The 22320-nt window shown below is 43.2% G+C and overlaps 3 protein-coding genes across 8 annotated transcripts in view; 1 reads left to right on the forward strand and 2 right to left on the reverse strand.

Moving 5' to 3' along the window:
- mtus1a (microtubule associated tumor suppressor 1a) overlaps positions 1-9245 on the forward strand; it is a 58101-nt gene extending 48856 nt beyond the window's left edge. For 2 of the 4 annotated variants that reach the window (XM_082956018.1, XM_082956019.1), the window contains 7 exons: positions 971-1185; positions 2690-2795; positions 2925-2998; positions 3093-3188; positions 6630-6881; positions 6991-7088; positions 7195-9245. In XM_082956018.1, the coding sequence (XP_082812144.1) occupies positions 971-1185; positions 2690-2795; positions 2925-2998; positions 3093-3188; positions 6630-6881; positions 6991-7088; positions 7195-7459 (1106 nt within the window). In that variant the 3' untranslated portion in view covers positions 7460-9245. The remainder of the gene's footprint in view (positions 1-970; positions 1186-2689; positions 2796-2924; positions 2999-3092; positions 3189-6629; positions 6882-6990; positions 7089-7194) is intronic. The other 2 variants (XM_014212819.3, XM_045724093.2) reach the window with 1 other exon arrangement.
- A 680-nt stretch (positions 9246-9925) lies between these two features.
- On the reverse strand, positions 9926-17755 carry pdgfrl (platelet-derived growth factor receptor-like). Its single transcript, XM_014212820.3, has 6 exons — positions 17474-17755; positions 15290-15569; positions 14901-15052; positions 14440-14733; positions 13311-13447; positions 9926-10850 (listed from the first exon to the last, which is right to left on the reverse strand). Exons 1-6 carry the CDS (start codon positions 17529-17531, stop codon positions 10662-10664), a joined length of 1110 nt encoding a protein of 369 aa, XP_014068295.1. The 5' UTR covers positions 17532-17755; the 3' UTR covers positions 9926-10661.
- Positions 17756-18039: 284 nt separating this feature from the next.
- slc7a2 (solute carrier family 7 member 2) overlaps positions 18040-22320 on the reverse strand; it is a 41267-nt gene continuing 36986 nt past the window's right edge. For all 3 annotated transcript variants that reach the window (XM_082956020.1, XM_014212822.3, XM_014212823.3), the window contains exons 9-12: positions 21590-21801; positions 21269-21435; positions 20980-21088; positions 18040-20831 (exon numbers count right to left, since the gene is read on the reverse strand). In XM_082956020.1, the coding sequence (XP_082812146.1) occupies positions 20701-20831; positions 20980-21088; positions 21269-21435; positions 21590-21801 (619 nt within the window). In that variant the 3' untranslated portion in view covers positions 18040-20700. The remainder of the gene's footprint in view (positions 20832-20979; positions 21089-21268; positions 21436-21589; positions 21802-22320) is intronic.

Below are 22320 nucleotides of genomic sequence, written 5' to 3' on the forward strand. Positions count from 1 at the left end.
ACTACCCTGTTGTACACAGCTGCCACTCTTATGTCATCGCCAGCCAACGGAAATCCTCACGGGCTGGCAAGGCCAACTGCTGGGCATCACGCTGGCACTGGCATCTGTTCTGTCTGTACCAGGAATGTGGCACAGCACGCAAGGGCCCACCAGAGCCATGTGTCTGTTGCTTAGTTTATATTAGTGTCTCCCAACTCCAGTCCTCCAGTACCCCCAACAGCATGTCCATTGTGTTAGACAGTAGTAACAGCAGCATGTCCATTGTGTTAGACAGTAGTAACAGCAGCATGTCCATGTTCAAGCTGTAAAGCTGGTGTACTGTTCTACTGTAGCAGACATATGTTGCAAGTAGGACAGAAGTGAGTCAATATAAAAAAAATCCTAGGACATGACACTGATTTCAGACAATTGTGAAAATGTGTTTTTGATAACTCATGGGTATGTCTTTGTACTGCCAAGAAGGCAGTGTGCTCTGTAGTCAGCCAGAGGCGGGCACTGGGTAAGGCAGTGTGCTCTGTAGTCAGCCAGAGGCGGGCACTGGGTAAGGCAGTGTGCTCTGTAGTCAGCCAGTTCCCAAAGTCATTTCTTGCCCCTGCATACGCAGGGTGAATTTCACTACTCTTATTTCCCTTTTCTCAGAACTGACAGAATTTGTAGATGTCCTTACCATCATTGACATTTTTATTTATTTGTATTTCAATAAACATCCATGAAATGTCACATTTGAAAAATGTAAATAAAGAAATCCAATAAGCACAACAAAGAGATTGCAGGCACACATGACTTTGGGAGTCTGTGCTGAACCCACTGGCCCTCTCAGCCCCTTTGTTAGACTGTTAGTTTGTCATTGTTTATATAATGCTGTTCTTCTTTGATAAGAGATGAGACAAACACATTTCCTGTTAGAAAATACAGTTCCACAAAACTAAATGATTTCCCCTCTGCTGTGGATCCTACTGGCACCCTGCAGTGAACTCGGCCCGCTCGTGTGAGTTGTTGGAGCGGGAGAAGGATGAGGTGTGTGGCGCATTGGAGGGCGTGCTCCAGACGATGCAGGAGCAGCACCACACAGAGCTGGCCCAGCTGGAGGAGAGGCTCAGGGTGTTCTACCAGGCCGAGTGGGACAAGATCCACCTGACCTACCAGGAGGAGGCAGAGCGGTGCAAGGCCCTCATGGAGCAGCAGGTACATTAAAGCTACTGGATGCATCCCTAATGGAACGCTATTCCCTGTATGGTGCACTACTTTTGACCAAAGCCCTATGAGATTTGGTCAAAAGTAGTGCACTACAAAGGGAATGGGGTGCCATTTGGGACGTAGGAAGAGTGCCAATAGGCTAAACGTGGCTCTGTTCCTCCTTTTTACTGGAGAAGTCTGTTTATTTCAGATCAGTAAAAATGTAGAGAAGGGCTTGAGAGGATTGGAATGCATCCACAGTGTCAAGTCTTAATACAACTACACATTACGTGACTGTCGCTCTCAGGGCTCAGTCCTGTCTGTCTGTGACAATGAGATAATTGTTTAGAGATTTTTCATTCCTGACATACACAATATCCATCAGTTCCTCTGCAGTCATTCTGTTGAGTCATTCACAGAGCGTACTACTCAGCTAGATTCATTTCAAGGAAAACTGGTCACTGCAGAAAGTAGTCCACAAATCAGATCTGGGGCCATCTGTCGGTACACTGTCAGCGTGGAGCTGGTTTCATCCTGATGCTGAAGGTTGCTCTACTGATATAGTGCGTCCTTTTGACCAAAGCCCTATGGACCCTAGTCAAAGTTGTGCACTTTAAAGGGAATAGTGTGCCATTTGGGGATGCACACTGTCTTAAGCAAACAGACTCACTGAATAGAATTGAAATTCTATCCGTTAGTAATAAGTGTTTTTGGCAGTCTGTACTGTGTTGGTTTGATCTTAATTAGTTTAAAGGCCTAAAGGCTTTTCATGATCTATCCGTTACTGTTGATGTGATGATTCATAATGCACCTGTTAAAGGGATACTTCGGGATTTTGGCAGTGAAGCCCTTTATCTGCTTCCCCAGAGTCGGGTGAAGCCCTTTATCTGCTTCCCCAGAGTCGGGTGAAGCCCTTTATCTGCTTCCCCAGAGTCGGGTGAAGCCCTTTATCTGCTTCCCCAGAGTCGGGTGAAGCCCTTTATCTGCTTCCCCAGAGTCGGGTGAAGCCCTTTATCTGCTTCCCCAGAGTCGGGTGAAGCCCTTTATCTGCTTCCCCAGAGTCGGGTGAAGCCCTTTATCTGCTTCCCCAGAGTCGGGTGAAGCCCTTTATCTGCTGCCCCAGAGTCGGGTGAAGCCCTTTATCTGCTGCCCCAGAGTCGGGTGAAGCCCTTTATCTGCTGCCCCAGAGTCGGGTGAACTCATGGATGCCATTTTTAGGTCTCTGCATCCAGTATGAAGGAAGTTAGTGTTTCGTAAGCCAGCGTTAGCGCAATGACTAAGTCTATGGTAAATACTAGCATGCTAGCATTTACCATAGACTTACATTGCACTAACACGAGTTGACAATTGCATTAACGCTAGTTAGCAACTTCCTTAACTGCAAGCAGACACACATGGTATCCATGAGTTAATTTGACTCTGGGGAAATAGATAGTGGTAATAAGCTTTTTATACGTTGCTTTTGTCATAGGATCATGAATGTTCCTAAAACCATGTTCCTTCTCTTTTGAAGATGACGGAGTTGAGAGCCAGCCACGAGGCTGTGACGTTAGAGCTGGAGGCCAGCCACTCTGAACAGATCCAAGCGGTTAAACAGCAGTATGAAGAATCTGTAAAAGGTACATTCATCCTGTACACCGTTTTTAAGTTACTGCAAGGTAAAAATCAGCAAACCACGTGTTAGTCATTTTTTTGACTGATTTTGAATGTCTTGCATTATAATTCTGTTAAACTGATCTCTCTCCAAGAGCTCCGTCAAGCTCATGAGCGGGAGCTGCAGACATTGGACAAAAAACTGAAGGAGGCTGAAGCCACTTTATCTGTAAGCTTCAGCTTCACATATCAAAATATATTCCAAGTTATTTTGTTTCAGGAGCGGTTAGGTGATGGTGTCCTCATGATGTGATGTTCCTCAGGGCCAGATTCAGGAGCTCACCGAGGAGAACATGACCCTGACCCACAGGATAAAGGCAGAGGAGGACCAGAGGAGAGAGCTGGCTGAGAGAAGTCAGGTACTGCCAACACACAACACCCCTCACATTCACTCTTATCTTACGGCCCACTCCAATAACGTTCCAAGATAAGTGTTATTGACACTAGGCAACAGCACTGCCCCATCTCCCTCCATAATATAATGATGATGCGTCAGATATGCCATTTAGCAGACACTTTTGTCCAAAGCGACATACAGTCATGCGTGCACATTTTACGTGTGGGTGGCCCTGGTACTTGAACCCACAATACCAACTGAGGCATACAGGACCTCCAGTGTATATATATATAGATAGTTTTCTATTTTTGTCTTTATTTCCTATATAGTGCACTCTTTCCAACCAGCGCCTCTGGTCAAAGCAGTGCACTATAAAGTGAATAGGGTGCCATTTCTGACACCACCCAAGAGTGCGTTGTTAAAGTTAGGCTGCTGTCGGTCATAATCAGTATTGAGTGGGTGACCTTTTCTTCTCAGCATTCTAACAATGCACATGAGGGGATTGAGATAAAGACCTCTGTACTACCCTTCCAGCCACTCTGGTAGACTAGAAATAGTCTGACAGTAACTGCTAGCATCAACCCATTGGTTCACTGCCTGCTTGGGGCTGTGGGAGTCATGCTGAATAGTTAAAACACCACACGGTGTATAGTTTTACAACCTAGAATGACTTTAATTCTCCCCTGCTATGTGATTGAAGGAATTGACTATGTTTGAATAAGGCTGTTGCGGTGAAAGTATTACCGCCACACGGGCAGTCATGACCGCAGTCAAATTCCACGTGACTGAGTCATGGTAATCTCCTCTAATGCAGTCTGGACATGCGTTGGTAGTACCCAAGTCGCTAACGATCATCACGTTGCTATTGGCCTGGTACTCAGGGCTCTGTTGTCCCTCTAACTACTATGACATCAATGCAAACGCAGTTGAAAATCACATCAAACACGTATCCAAACAGTTTCATGCTTTTAAAACTCACCTCAGTGTGATTGATCAATTTGAAGAAAGAAGTTCAACAACAGGTTAAACTGAGTGGAAAACATGGTTGTTGTGGATGTGGTTTCAACGCCTAACACAACGAAATGGACAGCACTTTATAAGGTGATGATTCATTCAAAACACTTGTATGGAAAAAAAATGTAATAATGATTGTGCCGTTTATATACTGAACAAATAGAAAAACGCAACATTTAAAGTGTTGGTCCCAGAAATGTTCCATATGCACAAAAAGCTTATTTGTCTAGAATTTTGTGCACAAATGTGCTTACATCCCTGTTAGTGAGCATTTCTCCTTTGCCAAGATAATCTGTCCACCTGACAGGTGTGGCAAATCAAGAAGCTGATTAAACAGCATTATCATTACACAGGTGTACCTTGTGCTGGGGGCAATAAAAGGCCACTCTAAAATGTGCAGTTTTGTCACGCAACACAATGCCAAGTTTTGAGAGAGTGTGCAATTGGCATGCTGACTGCAGGAATGTCCACCGGAGCTGTTAACTGACAATTTTAATGTTAATTTCTCTACCATAAGCCGCCTCAAGTTGTTTTAGGGAATTTGTCAGTACGTCCAACCGGCCTCACAATGTGTAACCACGCCAGCCCAGGACCTCCACATCCGGCTTCTTCACCTGTGGTATCATCTGAGACCAGCCACCTTGGACATCTGATGAAACTGAGGAGTATTTCTTTCTGTAATAAAGCCCTTTTGTGGGGAAAAAAATGCATTCTGATTGGCTGGGCCAGCTCCCGACGGGGTGGGGCTGGCTCCCAAGTGGGTGTGCCTATGCCCACCCATGGCTGCGCCCTTGACCAGTCATGTGAAATCCATAGATTAGGGCCTAATGAATATATTTCAGTTGACTGATTTCCTTATATGAGCTGTAACTCAGTAAAATCATTGACATTGTTGCATGTTGTTTATTTTTGTTCCATATACAATACATAGCCTACTGCATATTACACACAGCAGAAAAACATATAAAAACTGATTCAAGATGTCTTTGGCACATAATTGGCCTAGCCTATACTCCCAAAATGGTTACAAATTAGGGATCGCCTTTAAGTGTGGACTGTAATGCATACTGGATGGACCTTATGCTATTCTCCAAACTTTATATTCATGAGTCTGGGAGAGAACTTATAGGCCTAGGCGATGCTGTTGGTTTATTGATTGTGCAGGACGGCTTACAGAGTTAGCCTACAGTTATAGTGAATTTTGTATTTGATTTTTTAATAGCTTAGTAATAGAGCTTTTTCTTTTTATATAAGCAATAGGCTGACATTACCTTTAGTTACAGAATATCTCACCACTGTGCATTTCCATCTTTCTCTCGCTTCGTCATTCCTTACTCCAGCGCGCAGAGTGGCTGTCAACAGTTTAATGAAAATATTTAATATGTTACTATCGATTTTCCTGAACAGATTTAACTTTGTTTCCCAAAATGAAGCACTGGGTAGCTGCAGGAACAGGGTTGGAGAGCCCACGGCATACAGAGTTTGGGTGGAATATCACCTGTCGTGCAGTGAGAGGATGCATGCTCCTTAAACAGTGGTTGATGCTTGGAGTGAAATAACCGGAGTAGCCTATCCTGCATGATAACCGGAGTAGCCTATCCTGCATGATAACCGGAGTAGCCTATCCTGCATGATAACCGGAGTAGCCTATCCTGCATGATAACCGGAGTAGCCTATCCTGCATGATAACCGGAGTAGCCTATCCTGCATGATAACCGGAGTAGCCTATCCTGCATGATAACCGGAGTAGCCTATCCTGCATGATAACCGGAGTAGCCTATCCTGCATGATAACTGAACACTGGAAATCAGTCTCCATTCGCTATATGAGGGCATACTTATTAACCCTGCCCCTGTTCCTGACCATTTGATGGCAAATATTCAATTGATTTCTCAAATCCTGCGCACCTGCTCCAGAATGGGAAAAATATCCTTTACATTTTGTTCATCTAAATTGAATTATATTCATATAAAATAAAAATAATGGCATTATAAGCATAGCTTGTCAGCTAAATTAATAACCCTATAGCATGGAGCATAGCCAGATAACATAGTTGGCCAACTCATATTTCATGTTTCTTTAGACCTGCCTAAAATACATCAAGGATTTATTGTGATGGTGTATATTCAATTTATGAAACTTTTTTAAATGTAGATGTTCCAAAGGCGTGCATCAGCGGCTTGTATGCGACTTGTACAAGTGGAGGCCTGGAGATGCTAAACATGTTTATTTGAATTAACAGTTAATGTCATGACTGCCACAGCCCTATGTGTGGCATGTATGTGTTGCTAGGGCTTACGCACTGGGCTGTTTATGTCACCTAGGTATGTTGCCCTCTGGTGATTTGTTCATGGATTTAGGGTTGTATGACAGTTATGGGCAGAGGTTAGCCTCATCTGGAATGATCACACTCATTCAGACCAGTCTTATTCAGACCACCCTGTTCCAGAAGGACTCCCTGTATTTGGAGCAGGAGCTGGAGAGCCTCAATGTGGTGCTGAATATCAGTAAGAAACAGCTGCATGAACAGAACCACAAACTGATGCAGAACAGTGTTACTCACCCTCTTTTTGTGCTATTCCAGAAGGACTCCCACACCCTGTATCTGGAACAGGAACTGGAGAGCCTCAATGTGGTGCTGGATATCAAGAACAAACAGCTGCACCAACAGGACCACAAACTGATGCAGATGGACAAACTGGTGAGCACCATAGATACCCTACTGACTCACTGTTAATGACATGCATTTTAAGACCAAATTATTATTTTTTTAGTCTTGCATGTTTAATGTTTTTGGGATTTTTTTGTAGATGGAGAAAAGCGTTAAGCTGGACGAATGCCTTAAAAAAGTCCAGCAGGAGAATGAGGATCTGAAAGCCCGCATGGACAGACATGCTGCTCTGTCGAGGTAAAACGACTCCTCCCTCTCTTACTCCTGTAGTCTTAAGTCAGCCTGGGACTGGGTGTCTATGGGCTTCTATGTATCTAACTGTTGTCTTGACACCGCTTTCCAGACAACTGTCCACAGAGCAGGCGGTGCTGCAGGAGTCTCTCCACAAGGAATCAAAGGTGAACAAGCGTCTGTCTATGGAGAATGAGGAGCTCATCTGGAAGCTGCACAATGGGGACCCGAGCAGCCCCCACAAGATGTCCCCCACTTCCCCCTCCCACCATTCCCTCGGCCTCCAATCACCTCGCAGCTCTGCCGTCTTCACCAGCCCCATCCAATCACCTCGCAGCTCTGCCGTCTTCTCCAGCCCTCCCGTCTCACCCAGATAACAGCAGCCCACCGCTTCCAGGAAGCAGACTCTTTCTCGCCTCTGATTGGACTGGGTCCAGGAAGCAGCCTCTCGCTCCTCCGTACTTAAGAGCTATATTAGCTGACCAGGATTGCCGCATGTCATCCAGAGATGGCTACAGTATTCCTGAATGGCTCTACTTTCTGTTGACACTTACTACAGATCAATGACTCTGACAAAAGACTGTTGCACAGAAGCACTTACTGAGTGAGACCGCCTCTTGTTCTCTCTGCCTTGTCTGATATTATAGGACATCTGCCATAGGGTTATTATAGGACATCAGAGGGTTAGGGTTATTATAGGACATCAGAGGGTTAGGGTTATTATAGGACATCAGAGGGTTAGGGTTATTATAGGACGACAGAGGGTTAGGGTTATTATAGGACGACAGAGGGTTAGGGTTATTATAGGACGACAGAGGGTTAGGGTTATTATAGGACGACAGAGGGTTAGGGTTATTATAGGACGACAGAGGGTTAGGGTTATTATAGGACGACAGAGGGTTAGGGTTATTATAGGACGACAGAGGGTTAGGGTTATTATAGGACGACAGAGGGTTAGGGTTATTATAGGACGACAGAGGGTTAGGGTTATTATAGGACGACAGAGGGTTAGGGTTATTATAGGACGACAGAGGGTTAGGGTTATTATAGGACGACAGAGGGTTAGGGTTATTATAGGACGACAGAGGGTTAGGGTTATTATAGGACGACAGAGGGTTAGGGTTATTATAGGACGACAGAGGGTTAGGGTTATTATAGGACGACAGAGGGTTAGGGTTATTATAGGACATCTGACAGAGGGTTAGGGTTATTATAGGACATCTGACAGAGGGTTAGGGTTATTATAGGACATCTGCCAGAGGGTTAGGGTTATTATAGGACATCTCAGGACTATATAATGAGACACTATTTTTGTTACTCTTTCTCGTGGTCAGCAAAAGCGTGTTGCCGGTTTTCCCTCTGAAGACACACCAGGGCTATGGGAAGGAGTGCTGTGGTGCTGGTGACCAAAGGCAGACCTGTGTGTTGACTGACTGGGAATATGCTCTGCTCCTGTCTGTCATAATATTGCTATGAGAATCAGCACGGCTAGGAATCCAAAAATAACATTGAATCTCCTCCTATGATTTGGAAATCAAACATGAATCCTGTAATCTGTATATTAATTGATGAAAATGAGGTAAACACAAACCCTTGTAAAACACATACTACTCAATACCATTGTGTTCACTCCTCAGATCATTCATGAAAGCTTTCACTGCAGGAACTTCGCTTTCAGTGATGCATGCACCACATGCTACATGCAATTATCTTCAGAAATTGGATATTAGCAATCATTTCCTGTGTTTTTAAAAGGTTAATGGCGTTTCCATGGTAATTAATGGGCGTCCTGCGCTTCCGAACTGTACTTTTTTTCTGTTATTACCCGTCTACAGGTTATATAGACCTCTAACTGTTCAGTTTGGTTTCCTGACGACTCAAAGCTGTGTTTTTAATGTTGGTTGGTTTGTTTGACCATGGGACCAATTAAAATAAATGTTTGTGCATGTTTGACAACCTGTTATCTAGCACCCCTCCTACTACAGCTTTAAAATGGGGGGGTCTTTACAAAGATGTCACTAAGGTTAAAATGCGAAGAGAAGCTAAGCGTGATGGACGTCTTGGATATGTCACAAATTAGTACCCGTTTGGATGTGGAGATTACTGGTGTTGAAAAAACTGTTTAATATATGCAATTAATAAAGTCCTAATATGAAATCTAAAGCAGATATATATTTATGGTGATGTATTCTATGTTGGTAGATGAAACTAGATTTTGTGTACAATTACCTCAACACTGCTTAGCGCTGTGTACTGAACAAAAATGTTAACGCAACAATTTCAATGATTTTACTGCGTTACAATTCAGATAAGGAAATCGGTCAAATTAAATCAATTCATTAGGCCCTAATCTATGGATTTCACATGACTGGGCAGGGACGCAGCCATGGGTGGGCCTGGGAAGGCACAGGCCCAGCCAATCGGAATGAGTTTTTCCCCACAAAAAGGCTTTATTGCAGACATACTCCTCAGTTTCATCAGCTGTCTGGGTGGCTGGTCTCAGACAATCCCGCAGGTGAAGAAGCTGAATGTGGAGGTCCAGGGCTGGCGTGGCTGGTTTGACATGCTGCCAAATTCTTTAAAACGCCATTGTAAGTGGCTTATGGTAGAGAAATGAACATGACGTGCCTGTACACTCCGTCAAAACTTGAGACATCTGTGGCATTGGCATTGTGTTGTGTGACAAGTGGCCTTTTATTGTCCCCAGCACAAGGTGCACCTGTGTAATGATCATGCTGTTTAATCAGCTTCTTGGTAAACCACACCTGTCAGGTGGATGGATTATCTTGGCAAAGGAGAAATGCTTATTATTAGGGATGTAAACAAATTTGTGCGAAATAAGCTTTTTGTGTGTATGGAACATTTCTGGGATCCTTTATTTCAGCTCATGAAACATGGGACCAACACTTTACATGTTGTTCAGTATAGATCATTCTAAGATACGGCAACAGCCTTGTGTGTTTCTGTTGAGAGAGAAGTGGAAATGCAGTAAGTGTGTTACACTGGACCAAAATAAGATCTGGGCCTGCGTTTCACATTCCACATACGGAGCCCATTAGGAGTGAGGCAGGGCACACGGTTTCTGTTCCTTCACACCAGAGAGAGGGAGCAGAGGCTTCTCTCACATGATGGTTTTCCTTTTAGACTTATCAAATCCCCCAACAAAGAACCCAATATTGTTTCATTGTAAAATGTCTTTCCCCACAGAAGGGAAAGATGTGTGCCCAGGAAGAGCTTCACCATACATATCATAGAGGAGGTAAAGGTATGTATGAAGATATCTTTAATGTCCTCTGAGACATTGAGTAAATGTGCATCTACATAAGCTGGATACATTAATATTTCTAAATGGATATTTACACAGATTTTTACTGGATAACAGCTACCGGTAGTCAAACTGAAACTGGTTTTGAGTAGACTAGCTCAACTAGTTTACTCCCTGTGCTAGACTTATTGGTCAATCAACCTCAGCAAAGTGGCAAACATATAGTTGAAATCTACTCGAGCTGCAAGAGGCCTAATGTGAAGTTGCCACCAAAGTGGAATGTTGCCTATCCAGGTTATAAGTGTTATTACTGGCTAGTTAGAGTGGACGCTGGTGGCCACAGCGGTCTCCCCGCGCTTGTTCTTGGCTCTGCATATGTATCTTCCAAAGTCGATGGTCTCCAGGTCATCAACGGCCATGACGCTCTGGGAGATGCGGGTGGTGTGTCCCATTCCTCTGTTGATCAGCCTCCACGAATCACGCACACTAACAGGACGAAGGTTCTGAACAGAGCACAGAAAGAGAGGACTAGCTCATATTATAGCTCCCAAAGGAGCTTGATTTGAGCCATTTTCCAGGAGAACAGTAACAAGGGAGGGTGAAATGTGGAGTGTGGAATGATTTGTATGTTTTAAAAATGTTTTCCTTTAACTAGAAAGTCACAATTAAAGCAGCAATCTGCTGTTGAAACAATAACAAAGCACACTCCCCACCCCTGTCTCTGTAAAAAGCTTAGGGATGAGACTGTAGAAATGTAACCACTCAAATGTATAGACCGGGCTATGACCATCCATGATATCAAAATGATAGTTTTAACCAGGGGCGCAACTTTGCTTATAGAAGTGGTGGGGGACGACATAAATACACAGTGCATTCGGGAAGTATTCAGACCCCTGGACTTTTTCCACATTTTGTTACTTTACAGCCTTATTCTAGAATGGATTAAATAAATAAAAATGTCCTCAATCTACACACAATACCCCATAATGACAAAGTGGAAACAGGTTTTTACCATTTTTGCAAATGTATTAAAAATAAAAAGCAGCGATACCTTATTTACACAAGTATTCATTTCCTTTGCCATGAGACTCGAAATTAATCTTAGGTGCATCCTGTTTCCATTGATCATTCTTGAGATGTTTCTATAACTTGATTGAAGTCCATCTGTGGTAAATTAAATTGATTGGACATGATTTAGAAAGGCACACACCTGTCTATATAAGGTCCCACAGTTGACAGTGCATGTCAGAGCAAAAACCAAGCCATGAGGTCGAAGGAATTGGCTGTAGAGCTCCGAGACAGGATTGAGTCGAGGCACAGATTTGGGAAAGGGTATCAAAAAAATGTCTACAGCATTGAAGGTCCCCAAGAACACAGTGGCAGCCAACATTCTTAAATGGAAGAAGTTTGGAACCACCAAGACTCTTCCTAGAGCTAGCCGCCCCGCCAAACTGAGCAATCGGGGGAGAAGGGACTTGGTCAGGGAGGTGACCAAGAACCTGATGGTCACTCTGACAGAGCTCCAGAGTTCCTCTGTGGAGATAGGAGAACTTCCAGAAGGATAACCATCTCTGCAGCACTCCATCAATCAGGCCTTTATAGTAGAGTGGCCACACGGAAGCCACTCCTCAGTAAAAAGGCACATGACAGCCCGCTTGGAGTTTGCCAAAAGGCACCTAAAGACTCTCAGACCATGAGAAACAAGATTCTTTGGTCTGATGAAACCAAGATTGAACTCTTTGGCCTGAATGCCAAGCATCACATCTGGAGGAAACCTGACACCATCACTATGGTGAAGTATGGTGGTGGAAGCATCATGCTGTGGGGATGTTTTTCAGCAGCAGGGACTGGGAGACTAGTCAGGATCAAGGAAAAGATGAATGGAGAAAAGTACAGAGAGCTCCTTAATGAAAACCTGCTCCAGAGCGCTCAGGACCTCAGACTGAAGCGAAGGCTGACCTTCCAACAGGACAATGACCCTAAGCACACAGCCAAGACAACGTAGTAGTGGCTTCGGGACAAGTCCCTGAATGTCTTTGAGGGGCCCAGCCAGAGCCCGGACTTGAATCCAATCAAACATCTCTGGAGAGACCTGAAAATAGCTGTGCAGAGACGCTCCCCATCCAACCTGACAGAGCTTGAGAGGATCTGCAGAGAGGAATGAGAGAAACTCCCCAAAAACAGGTGTGTCAAGCTTACAGCGTCATACCCAAGAAGACTCGAGGCTGTAATTACTGCGAAAGGTGCTTCAACAAAGTACTGAGTAAAGGGTCTGAATACTTAAGTAAATGTGATATTTCAGTTTTTTTATTTTTAATACACTTGCAAACATTTCTAAAAAACTGTTTTTGCTTTGTCATTATAAGGTATTGTGTGTAGATTGATGAGGGAAATAAACTATGGTTGTAACGTAACAAAAGGTGGAAAAAGTCAAGGGGTCTGAATATTTTCTGTATGCACTGTGTGTGTGTGTGTTATGTATGTATGTATGTATGTATGTCCAGTCGGATAAACACTCCATACAGCCTACCCAACCGTTCGGAGGCATCCACATGCTCCTAAAGCACACCGTTGTCTTGTTATGTATCACATTCCAATTATAAAACTGGGGGGGGACAAAAATGCAATTTCAGAATGTGGGGGCACATGTCCCGCCCGTCCCCATTAAAAGTTGCACCCCTGGTTTTAACAATGTTTTGAGGCTATATAGTGTTTGTTTACATTTACTTTGTTTGCAAACAATGGAGTAAAACAACCTTACACTTTGTGTTTTGAAGGGGAACGACAGTTGAACTAAGCATGAGTCATAAGTTACATTCTTCAATGGATACATATCAATTTATAAGTCCAAAAATGGATGTAGTAACTGCAGATTTCCCTTTAAGGTCAGGCTACGTCTCACAAGCTGAAGAGATGAAACATCAAGATCAAGCATCTCTGAGAAACAGTGACATCCAGTTTACCTGGCCAGGATAGGTCCATGTGAAGGTGACGTCCATCTCTGGCTCTCCCAGGACCGTGCAGGTGATGTTGATGTTGTCTCCTCCCCTGGCAGAGGAAAGGGACGCTTCAATGGTAACGTATGGTGGGCCACTGGGCACTGCCAACAGAGTTAAGGAAGGACAAACCACAGAATTAAATAGGACATTTGTTATAAGATCTGTATGGGACAAACAATTTTATTGACCAGGTGCTGTCCAGATGGCTATGTGGTTATAGCTGTCACTGACTGTTTTAAGATAGAATACATTTCTAGTGGACAGCAAGGATTGGAAACATACTTTCTTGGTCGACCTCCACCTAAACCTTAATACTGTTCTCTCCGCCTTCCTGTCAAAACTGAAGTGAGAGATGGATATCACCTGGGCCCAGTTTTTCAGCGATCGGATAGGATTAAATGCATAGAAATATAATGAATAGTACAGATGTATCATTGACTTGAATGTGGTTCTATTCATTCTATTTTTATGGATTTAATCCTATCTGATTGCAAAAATCCAATCAGATAACTTTTTAAAAACTGGGCCCTTAACCACACAGTTTCCATTTCATAAATTCACCACTGATCCATCCCACTTAAAGCAGCCAAAGTGGGTCAATGTTTCCACTGCAGTAGGCACAGGTCCACTTAAACAACGAGCCCTACAGTGGAACAGCCTTTTGATATCACACTCTAAATACACTCTATTCCTGGAAGCTGATGACACTCAGACCAAGAATGCGTCCCAAATGGCACCCCTTTCCCTTCAGTTGACTACTTTTGACCAGGACCCCTAGGACTGCACACAGTAGACAGCAGAGCTGATTCATTAACTGTGTAAAAGGGTCTCAGATAGAGGTAGACTTCTAATCAACTATTGTGGTAATAGTGAATTGCCTTTGCCTGTCATTTATTGTTTTAAGTCATTCAAATTTAATACAGAGATGGGGACTCTGATGCTATAATATAGATTTGCATTTTTTTTACTTTACTTTTACTAATGTTAATGTGATCACGAGTATTGTGATTTGACAACAAATGTTCCATATTGTGATATATTGAAAACCAATGTTTTTGTTATGTGTGATGGTGCACGGTTGCTAGGTTCCTACCCTCCACGTAAAGCAGCTGGTACTTTGTGGAGATCTGTGGGATGGCCTTGGTCACAGCCTTACAGTAAAACACTCCCTGGTGCTCTGGACTGGGCTTCTGGAGGATGAAGCCCTTGGTTGGGTCGTAGGAGACCAGTGTCCCGTCCACTTCCATCTCCTCTGGGGGGACCTCTCTGTGCAGGGACACCTTGGCCAGCGGACTGGTCACACGACATGGGATAACAGCAGTCCTGTCCGGACGCAGGTAGACAATCTCAAAGTGGATGGTGGAGGGGACGAAGAGATCATCCTTGTCTGATTGGAGGGGAAGGGGGGGACGAGGGTACAGATGATTTGAAGTAAAGAATTTGAATATACAATACGAGGGGATTAGTCTGAATGGAGGCGATTTAAATAACATGTTTTGTGTTAGGTTGATGAAGTATAAATAGGTTTTACAGTAGTAAAGGCACCCTGCTCACCTGGGAAGTAGATATAACTCCTGGAGGTGCGGTCGGGGTCTTTGAGACACTCCGATCCGTCACACAGTGTGACCCAGCAGCTGTACATCCCTGTGTCGGCAGCAGAGGGAGACGTCAGGATAAACTGGCTGTACTTATCACTCTTCTTGATGCTGTATGGTGGGAGTGACACAGACGGGGAACATTAACATTATTAATCATTGTTAGGTTACTATCAGCTGGAGGCATAAGTGATTTGAGACAGAACAAGTCATCTGTTAATCAATGGATTCATCCCAAATGGCACCCTATTCCTTATATAGTGCACTACAAAGCCCTAATGGCCCTGGTCAAAATTAGTACACTAAATATGGAATCAGGTTCCATTTGGGACGCAACCTTCAGGTAACCTGAGTCGGGAGTCATTGAAGGTGTCCAGGTAGATAGGGTAGGACCAGCCGATGTTACTGCCTTTACAACGCAGCTCTATGTTGTTACCAGGGCTGAGGCTCACGCTCTCTCCCAGCCTCAGGAAACGGCCCTTATCCAGGACCTGGGTCAGGATGGACTGCCCTCTTCCTCCTGCCTCCTTCTCCTTCAGTTTGGGGTAGCGAACCTTGGCCCGCTTGCCTCCAGGCCTGATGCGGTTCTCACCGGCCTCCTTCCTACGATTGACCTGCTGGCAGGCACCTAAACCAACAGAGGGAGGTTAAAACAGTATTAACAGTGACCCACTCCAGCACGCGTCCACAGTCGTGTCAGAGTCCCACTGTGGAATGACACACCTCCACAGAGACAGACACAGATGCTACAACAAGTTAGCAAGTCTGACATTTTTGAGTTTCCTAGTTTCGACTAGCATCTGAACACAGCAAAAGAGACAGACAGTCAGAGTAGTAAAGAGCAGTGCAGTGTTCCCATCTAGAAAGCTACTCAATAATATAACACACAGCTGTAACAACCGCAGAGCAGGAAACATGGGAGTTTTCCTTGCTGCCACATGTCCAGACCTCAACAACTCCCATCTGTCTGCAGCATATTCTATTTAGTGTGATAAATAGTTTTGTATAAATGATGGATATGTTGATTCTGTTATTTGAGTTAGTTTAATTAAGGGGATATGGGGTATGTTCCAGACAAAACATATTTCAGGTATATTTAGGAGAAGAGATTTGTCAACAGCATAATAGTTCTGACTTTTGATGATATTTCAGCTCATTGTTTGTTCCATTTGTTCTGTATTGGACATTTGGAAAGCAGAGATCTCTAAAATGAAAAGCAGCTTAATTGATGACACCTTTTGCATGCTCTAAATGCTGGTCTTAAAGTTCTGCTGAATAAACACTCATGCTCCCGAGTGGCGCAGCGGTCTCAGTGCTTGAGGCGTCAAATCCAGACTGTATCACAACCGGCCGTGATTGGGAGTCCCCATAGTCTGGTGCACAATTGCCCCAGCGTCGCCCGGGTTTGGCCGGGGTAGGCCGTCATTGTATATAAGAATTTGTTCTTAACTGACTTGCCTATTTAAATAAAGGTTACATATTTTTTGTTGTTGTAAAAAACAAAATGCAAGCCACATCAAATACCACAGAAATATACAGTGAGTTCCAACAGTATTGCGATAGTAACAATTATAATCCTTTTTGGGCACTGTACTCCAGCACTTTGGATTTAAAATGATACCATGATTATGAGGTTAAAATGCAGGATGCTACCATGATTACAGATCATCCTGAATGAATTATGAATAATGATGCACGAGAAAATTAGATGCACAAATAGCATACCAACAAGGTTAGCGTTTTTTTTTGGGGGGGGGGGTATGATATTTGTGTGTCTAACTTTCTCAAGCATAATTATTCATGATTCATTCAGGATTATCTGCGGTAGCATCCACATTAATGTAGAAGTGTTCAGAAACATATTCTTATGTACAATAAAATTAACTCCAAAATGACACAAAACATTATTTACCATTCATTTCTATTGGGCACAAAATAATCTGAAACAACGAAAACAAACGGCAAATACGTCCCAAAAATGTCTAGTCAAGCCATAGCGTGCGCAAAAAGTACTGTAATTTCTAAACGGTTTACCCGATATTGATGAAAAAACCCTCAAATTAAAATTGATAGTCTGCACTTTAACCTCATAGTCGTTGTATCATTTCAAAATCCTGGTGTACAGAGCCAAAACAAACAAAAGTGTCTCTGTCCCAATACTTTTGGCGCTCACTGTACTTCATAACATTTACAAAATATGTACTGTTTTTTCCAGAGTGACCAAACACCACAGAAACTATTCTGGAAACATGATGTTGCTATTGTGGCCAATCCTTGTGTGATTTCTAAAATCACTGCTATCACTTTCTTACCCATTAGGTAAATTATATTCAGACTATGCCTTTCCCCCTCACTCCCGTCACTGTTTAACTAAACGGCAACGTCAACTCAGAAGTATGAGATTATCTAATCCCAAAGGCTGCTCTCCGATTACAGCAAAACAGTTATGGCGGAATCAACTGAAATCGCAGTGTATTCGGACTCAGAAAAACACACAAAGAAGAAGACATGGAGGATCAGAAAGTTACTCACCATTTTGGAGCTCCAGCCAGAGCATGGCCAGAGTTAAAAGAACCCAGCAGGGCTTCATGGTGAGCAAACCGGACGGAGCAGCAGGTGAGCGGGACGCGAAGGGGACTAGAGGAGCGATGAGAGGGATCCAGCAGGAGAGATGTCAGACCTGGGTGATACACTGCCTGGATCTCTGCAGGCTCCAGCAGCCCTGTTTAGATTAGATGAATATATCCATCCTCCTCAATGGAATGAAGAGAAGAAAGGGGAATCTCTCTCTCCCTCTTGCTCTTTCTCTCTCTGTGAAGATGCATGCTCTGATGCCCTCTGGTGGTCTGGGGCGAACACTTATTTACAGTTTATAAAAATAGATTTATTGAGGTACACACAACCAACCCTATTTGGGTTTTATTGAGAGAACCACAGATAAACCTGGATGTCCAGACCCAAATTCTAAACCAAGTAGGTTTTTATTACCAATTATTAATATCAACCATTTACAACAGACAGACAAGCAGTTATATATCCTCCCCTCACTGGGTTACTGCAATGTCTGACAATGTGCAGAACACTCACAGAATACACTCTTGCATAAACTGATTTTATTAAAAAATACATTTATTGACAATAGTACAGTTAGTAGAAACAATGGAAACCTATGTCACTACATAATGGGTACATTTACAGAGGATCATTCTGTTGATATTTTTATAAGCTACAACACCAGCTACATATGTCTGCAGCCTGATCTAGGCCCTCGGGGACATAATGTGCTCTGCTCTTTTGTTCCACGTTTAATTAACCTAACTCAACTTAAATCGATCAAGTCAAATCAAATGTAAAAAAAATAATGTTTTTGCAGTAAATTATCATGACATGATATGATATAGTATAACCTCAGCCACTTATCTTTCAAGAAGATCAAATGAAAATGTACATCAAAATCATCTAAACTAAGATTGTTCAGGATTTCTCAATACCGGAGGTTGAGGTGGAACTCTGAGATCATCATCATACCACAGGTCTCAATACCGGAGGTTGAGGTGGAACTCTGAGATCATCGTCATACCACAGGTCTCAATACCGGAGGTTGAGGTGGAACTCTGAGATCATCGTCATACCACAGGTCTCAATACCGGAGGTTGAGGTGAAACTCTGAGATCATCATCATACCACAGGTCTAAGAGCTCTATCAGTGAATTAACTGCAACTGAACACCCTAAAATACTTCACTAACTAGGGTTGTAAAAATCTGGTAACTTCCCCAAAACTCCTAGGTATTTCAGAAATCCTAGTTGGAGGATTTCCTGCTTATTCCCCCCTGATTCCAGGAATCTTCCAACAGGCATTTCTGGAAAACCTGGGAATTTGGAAAAAGTTACATGATTTTTGCCTCTGCTGCTCCAAGAGAAGAATGTTAAAAAGCAATATCTCTCTCACTGCTCATCCATATCAAACCCCATACATTGGTTGTGAAACCAAGGTAGAGTTACAAAGTAGACATAATAAACTTTTTGGACACAAAACGAGAGGAGGAGAGGGGAGGGGAGGAGAACCTTTAAATACTGATCAAGCTCCGACTTGGAGTAGAATATTAATGCAAAAAAGCATGGAACATTTAAACATTGAAAGACCAGTTTAACTTGAATCTGTTGAATAATGTCATTAACTGTCACTTTCCCTGGGATATTATCCTGCAAAACATGTACAGTACATCTTGTATGTGATGCTAAGAAACTATTCAGAAAAAGAAGGGACTAGCATCAAATGAGAAGGGCGACTCTAGGTGGCCTGTAGAGCACATTTTGTCAAGAAATGGCAAATTTCAAGACAGTCCAGTCCACCGTCTAGCAATAACAGACAAAAAATCTCCCAAAGGACTTAAGAAGATATGTAACACTTGCACAAAAAAAATACAGCAATGCAAAAACGGTCTTTCTATGGAATGTGATATCAAACACTGAACAAGCAATTCTCTTATTCACTCCACTTCGATTTCATACAATCTTCACGACACGATTGTAAAAACGATTATGACGGCAACACATCCAAGTAATCAGAATAGAACATTTATAAAGACTAGTTAAAGTTGTGTTCGATTAGAACAACAACAAGTCCTGTTGCAAGAACATTAAGACAAAAAGTCAAATAGAGCACAAACAAAATCATTAGTACCATTATGGAAAACACACGTCAGATGAACATTTCAGGAATACCATTCAACAGATAAACATTTCAGAAATACCATTCACCAACAGTTAAATCACATTTGTGATTGTAATAAATTGATATGCACACATAACATGATGCATGTGCATATATATGCCAAGAATGAAATGAATACTCTGTGTGTGTGTGTATGTTAGTATGTCTGTTTACGTTTGTACAGAATGTACATTCAGAATGTGGCCACTATTTAGAAGCGAATTAATGGTTTAGTGTACATGTCATTAACCCTGGATAGAGTTAGTTTTAGAGTTTCTACACTAAGACAATAGATTCCAACAGCAAACTTCCTGTATAAACTGACTTAGGGTACACAGTGACTTTACAGAAAAAGACATAGAATGTTAGGCCAAAACCAAATACAAAGCCATTCCATAGTTAGTCCATGACCCTAATTGTAATAGGAAATGCAAAACCTGTCATTTCCTGTCTTCTGTCTCTTCTTGTAGACTGTTGGAGATGCCTCCACACCTTTCTGACCAATCAGCCTTTCCTACTTGGTCACATCGTCATGGAGACGGACATCATAATGAGCCCACCTCACTGCTCCAAGTCACATGACCATTGATACAGTATACTGCAGCTCCACTGGGAGAATGGCATGTGACTGAGGCCCAAATGGCATGTAGCTGTATAAACAGATGTAGGATCTTAATTTGACCAGTATTGCCACAGCAAAATAATCCTGCAGCAACAGGATTTGAACGTTTAGTCCATAATGTTGCTTGATCGGTGGTTAGTTTATTAGCTGGCCAAAAGTAGGCTACATGAAAAGTGCAATACTGTTAATATAACCGTGTGTTAGTGTGGGATTTCAGGGAATTTATGTAAATCAAGAAGTTCATCTGCATTTCCTGTGGTTCAGGAAAATCCTCAGCAACAAAAGACTGATCAAATTAAGCTCCTAATTCTGTAGTGTATTTAGGGATAGCTGCTGTGTGCTTGTAGTGTGTCTGTGTCTTGGCTGGGGCTGTGGGCCACCAGGTGACCTTCTAGAGTCTGTGTGGATCCCTGATCTTTCTTTAACACTGGCTGGTCTTCTCTGGACCCTTGTTCTTCTTCTCCTGCTTGGCACTGCTGCTGAGGGAGTCCTGGAGCCTGCGCTGGCGCTCCACACTGTGCCACATTCCGTAGCCAAAGTAGATGAGGAAACCTGGAGGGAGGAAGACAGGGTGACCGAGAAGGCCTGGTTACAAAAGGGTTGCCCATCTGCAGGCCTGGGATGAGCCAGCAGGTGGACATGTAGATAGATTCACCTCAATGTGTTTGAGGCTTCAGAGATGTTGGAGGGCGGCACCTACCCACAGCCATCCATATGGAGAAGCGTATCCAGGTGTCTCCACTCAGCTGGACCATGAGGTAAACATTGACAAATATACTCAGGATGGGAAGAAATGGGATGAGTGGAACCTGTATGAATAGACAACAGAGTCTAACCATCAGTAACACAGTTTATTGTATCCTCCAACTGCAACCTGAGAGCCTGAAACTGACATGGTATGAAATCATTGTACATCATTTTTTGAAAACTGAGGGGTCATGGTGCAGTAGGCTGATTCTGCCTAAAAATATAGTCATCTGTATAGATACCATGAAGGAGACCTTCCTGCTGGTTTGAGGCTGTTGACAGATGAGAACCACACAGCCAATGAAGACCACCAGGGACAGGGCCAGACAACACAGGATCCAGGTCTCCATGAGAATGATGGCATATCCATGGTAGGTGGTCAGAGCACTGATCACACACACCACTAACACTGTGGACAGACAATACACAGACTTAAATAATTATCTAAGGCAATGAGTTGTCCATCACTGGTGAGACAACATCAGATACAAACATTGTAACATTGTGAACATTTCAAATGGCCGTCATGGAGTTTAAGAATAGATCAGCGATGCAATGCATACCTAAGAGGCAGACTGCCATGTTGACCACAGAGGAGGATTGTTCGGTGGGTACCAGTGGAGGTTTGAGCACTGTCTGCAGGGTGGAACTTCCTTCCTTCAGCATGTTGATGTGGGACTCAGACTCCGTCAGCTCCGACTCCCCTTCCGGTGATGTCAGGCAATCCTTCTCCCTGTTACAGCCCGGCTTTCCATAGAGCAGGTCCGGCTGGTACCTGAAAGACATGACAGACACTTATTTTGTCTTATTTAGTTTCACAACCAAAAGACAGGAACATTAGTGGTTTGGCATTGTATTTGGTGGGTTTGCTATTAAATCTCTTAGATGTAAAGTCCTGTTTAGGGGACCTGCGTGGTTCTGGTACCGGTTCCGACTGAGATTTTCACTTAGAAATTGATCTGTGGACACCATAGATCGAAATGGCTTGCATTGAGCGGTAGCCCTGATTCTCAATGACACAGGAGTATGTCCACAGACAGAAGGGGAAACCCAGACACGTCACCGGGGCTATAAAGCTGAAGCATTCATTTAGAATGTTTTCTCACCACCATTTATGGTAGTGAGAGGAAGTCCAGTTGCGGGTAGTGGATTAGGATGGAACCAAGTGAAACTGGCCCGATATTCTGGTAATTTTCTCATCGATGAAACAGCTGATCTCAAAACATTTTTCTGTTCCCAAAACTACAATCTGTTACAACCACAGTGCACTAAGTTTTATAGACTTGACACTTTG

The sequence above is a fragment of the Salmo salar genome, chromosome 09, assembly GCF_965601325.2.
Source record: "Salmo salar chromosome 09, fSalSal1, whole genome shotgun sequence".
NCBI classification, from domain to species: domain Eukaryota; kingdom Metazoa; phylum Chordata; class Actinopteri; order Salmoniformes; family Salmonidae; genus Salmo; species Salmo salar.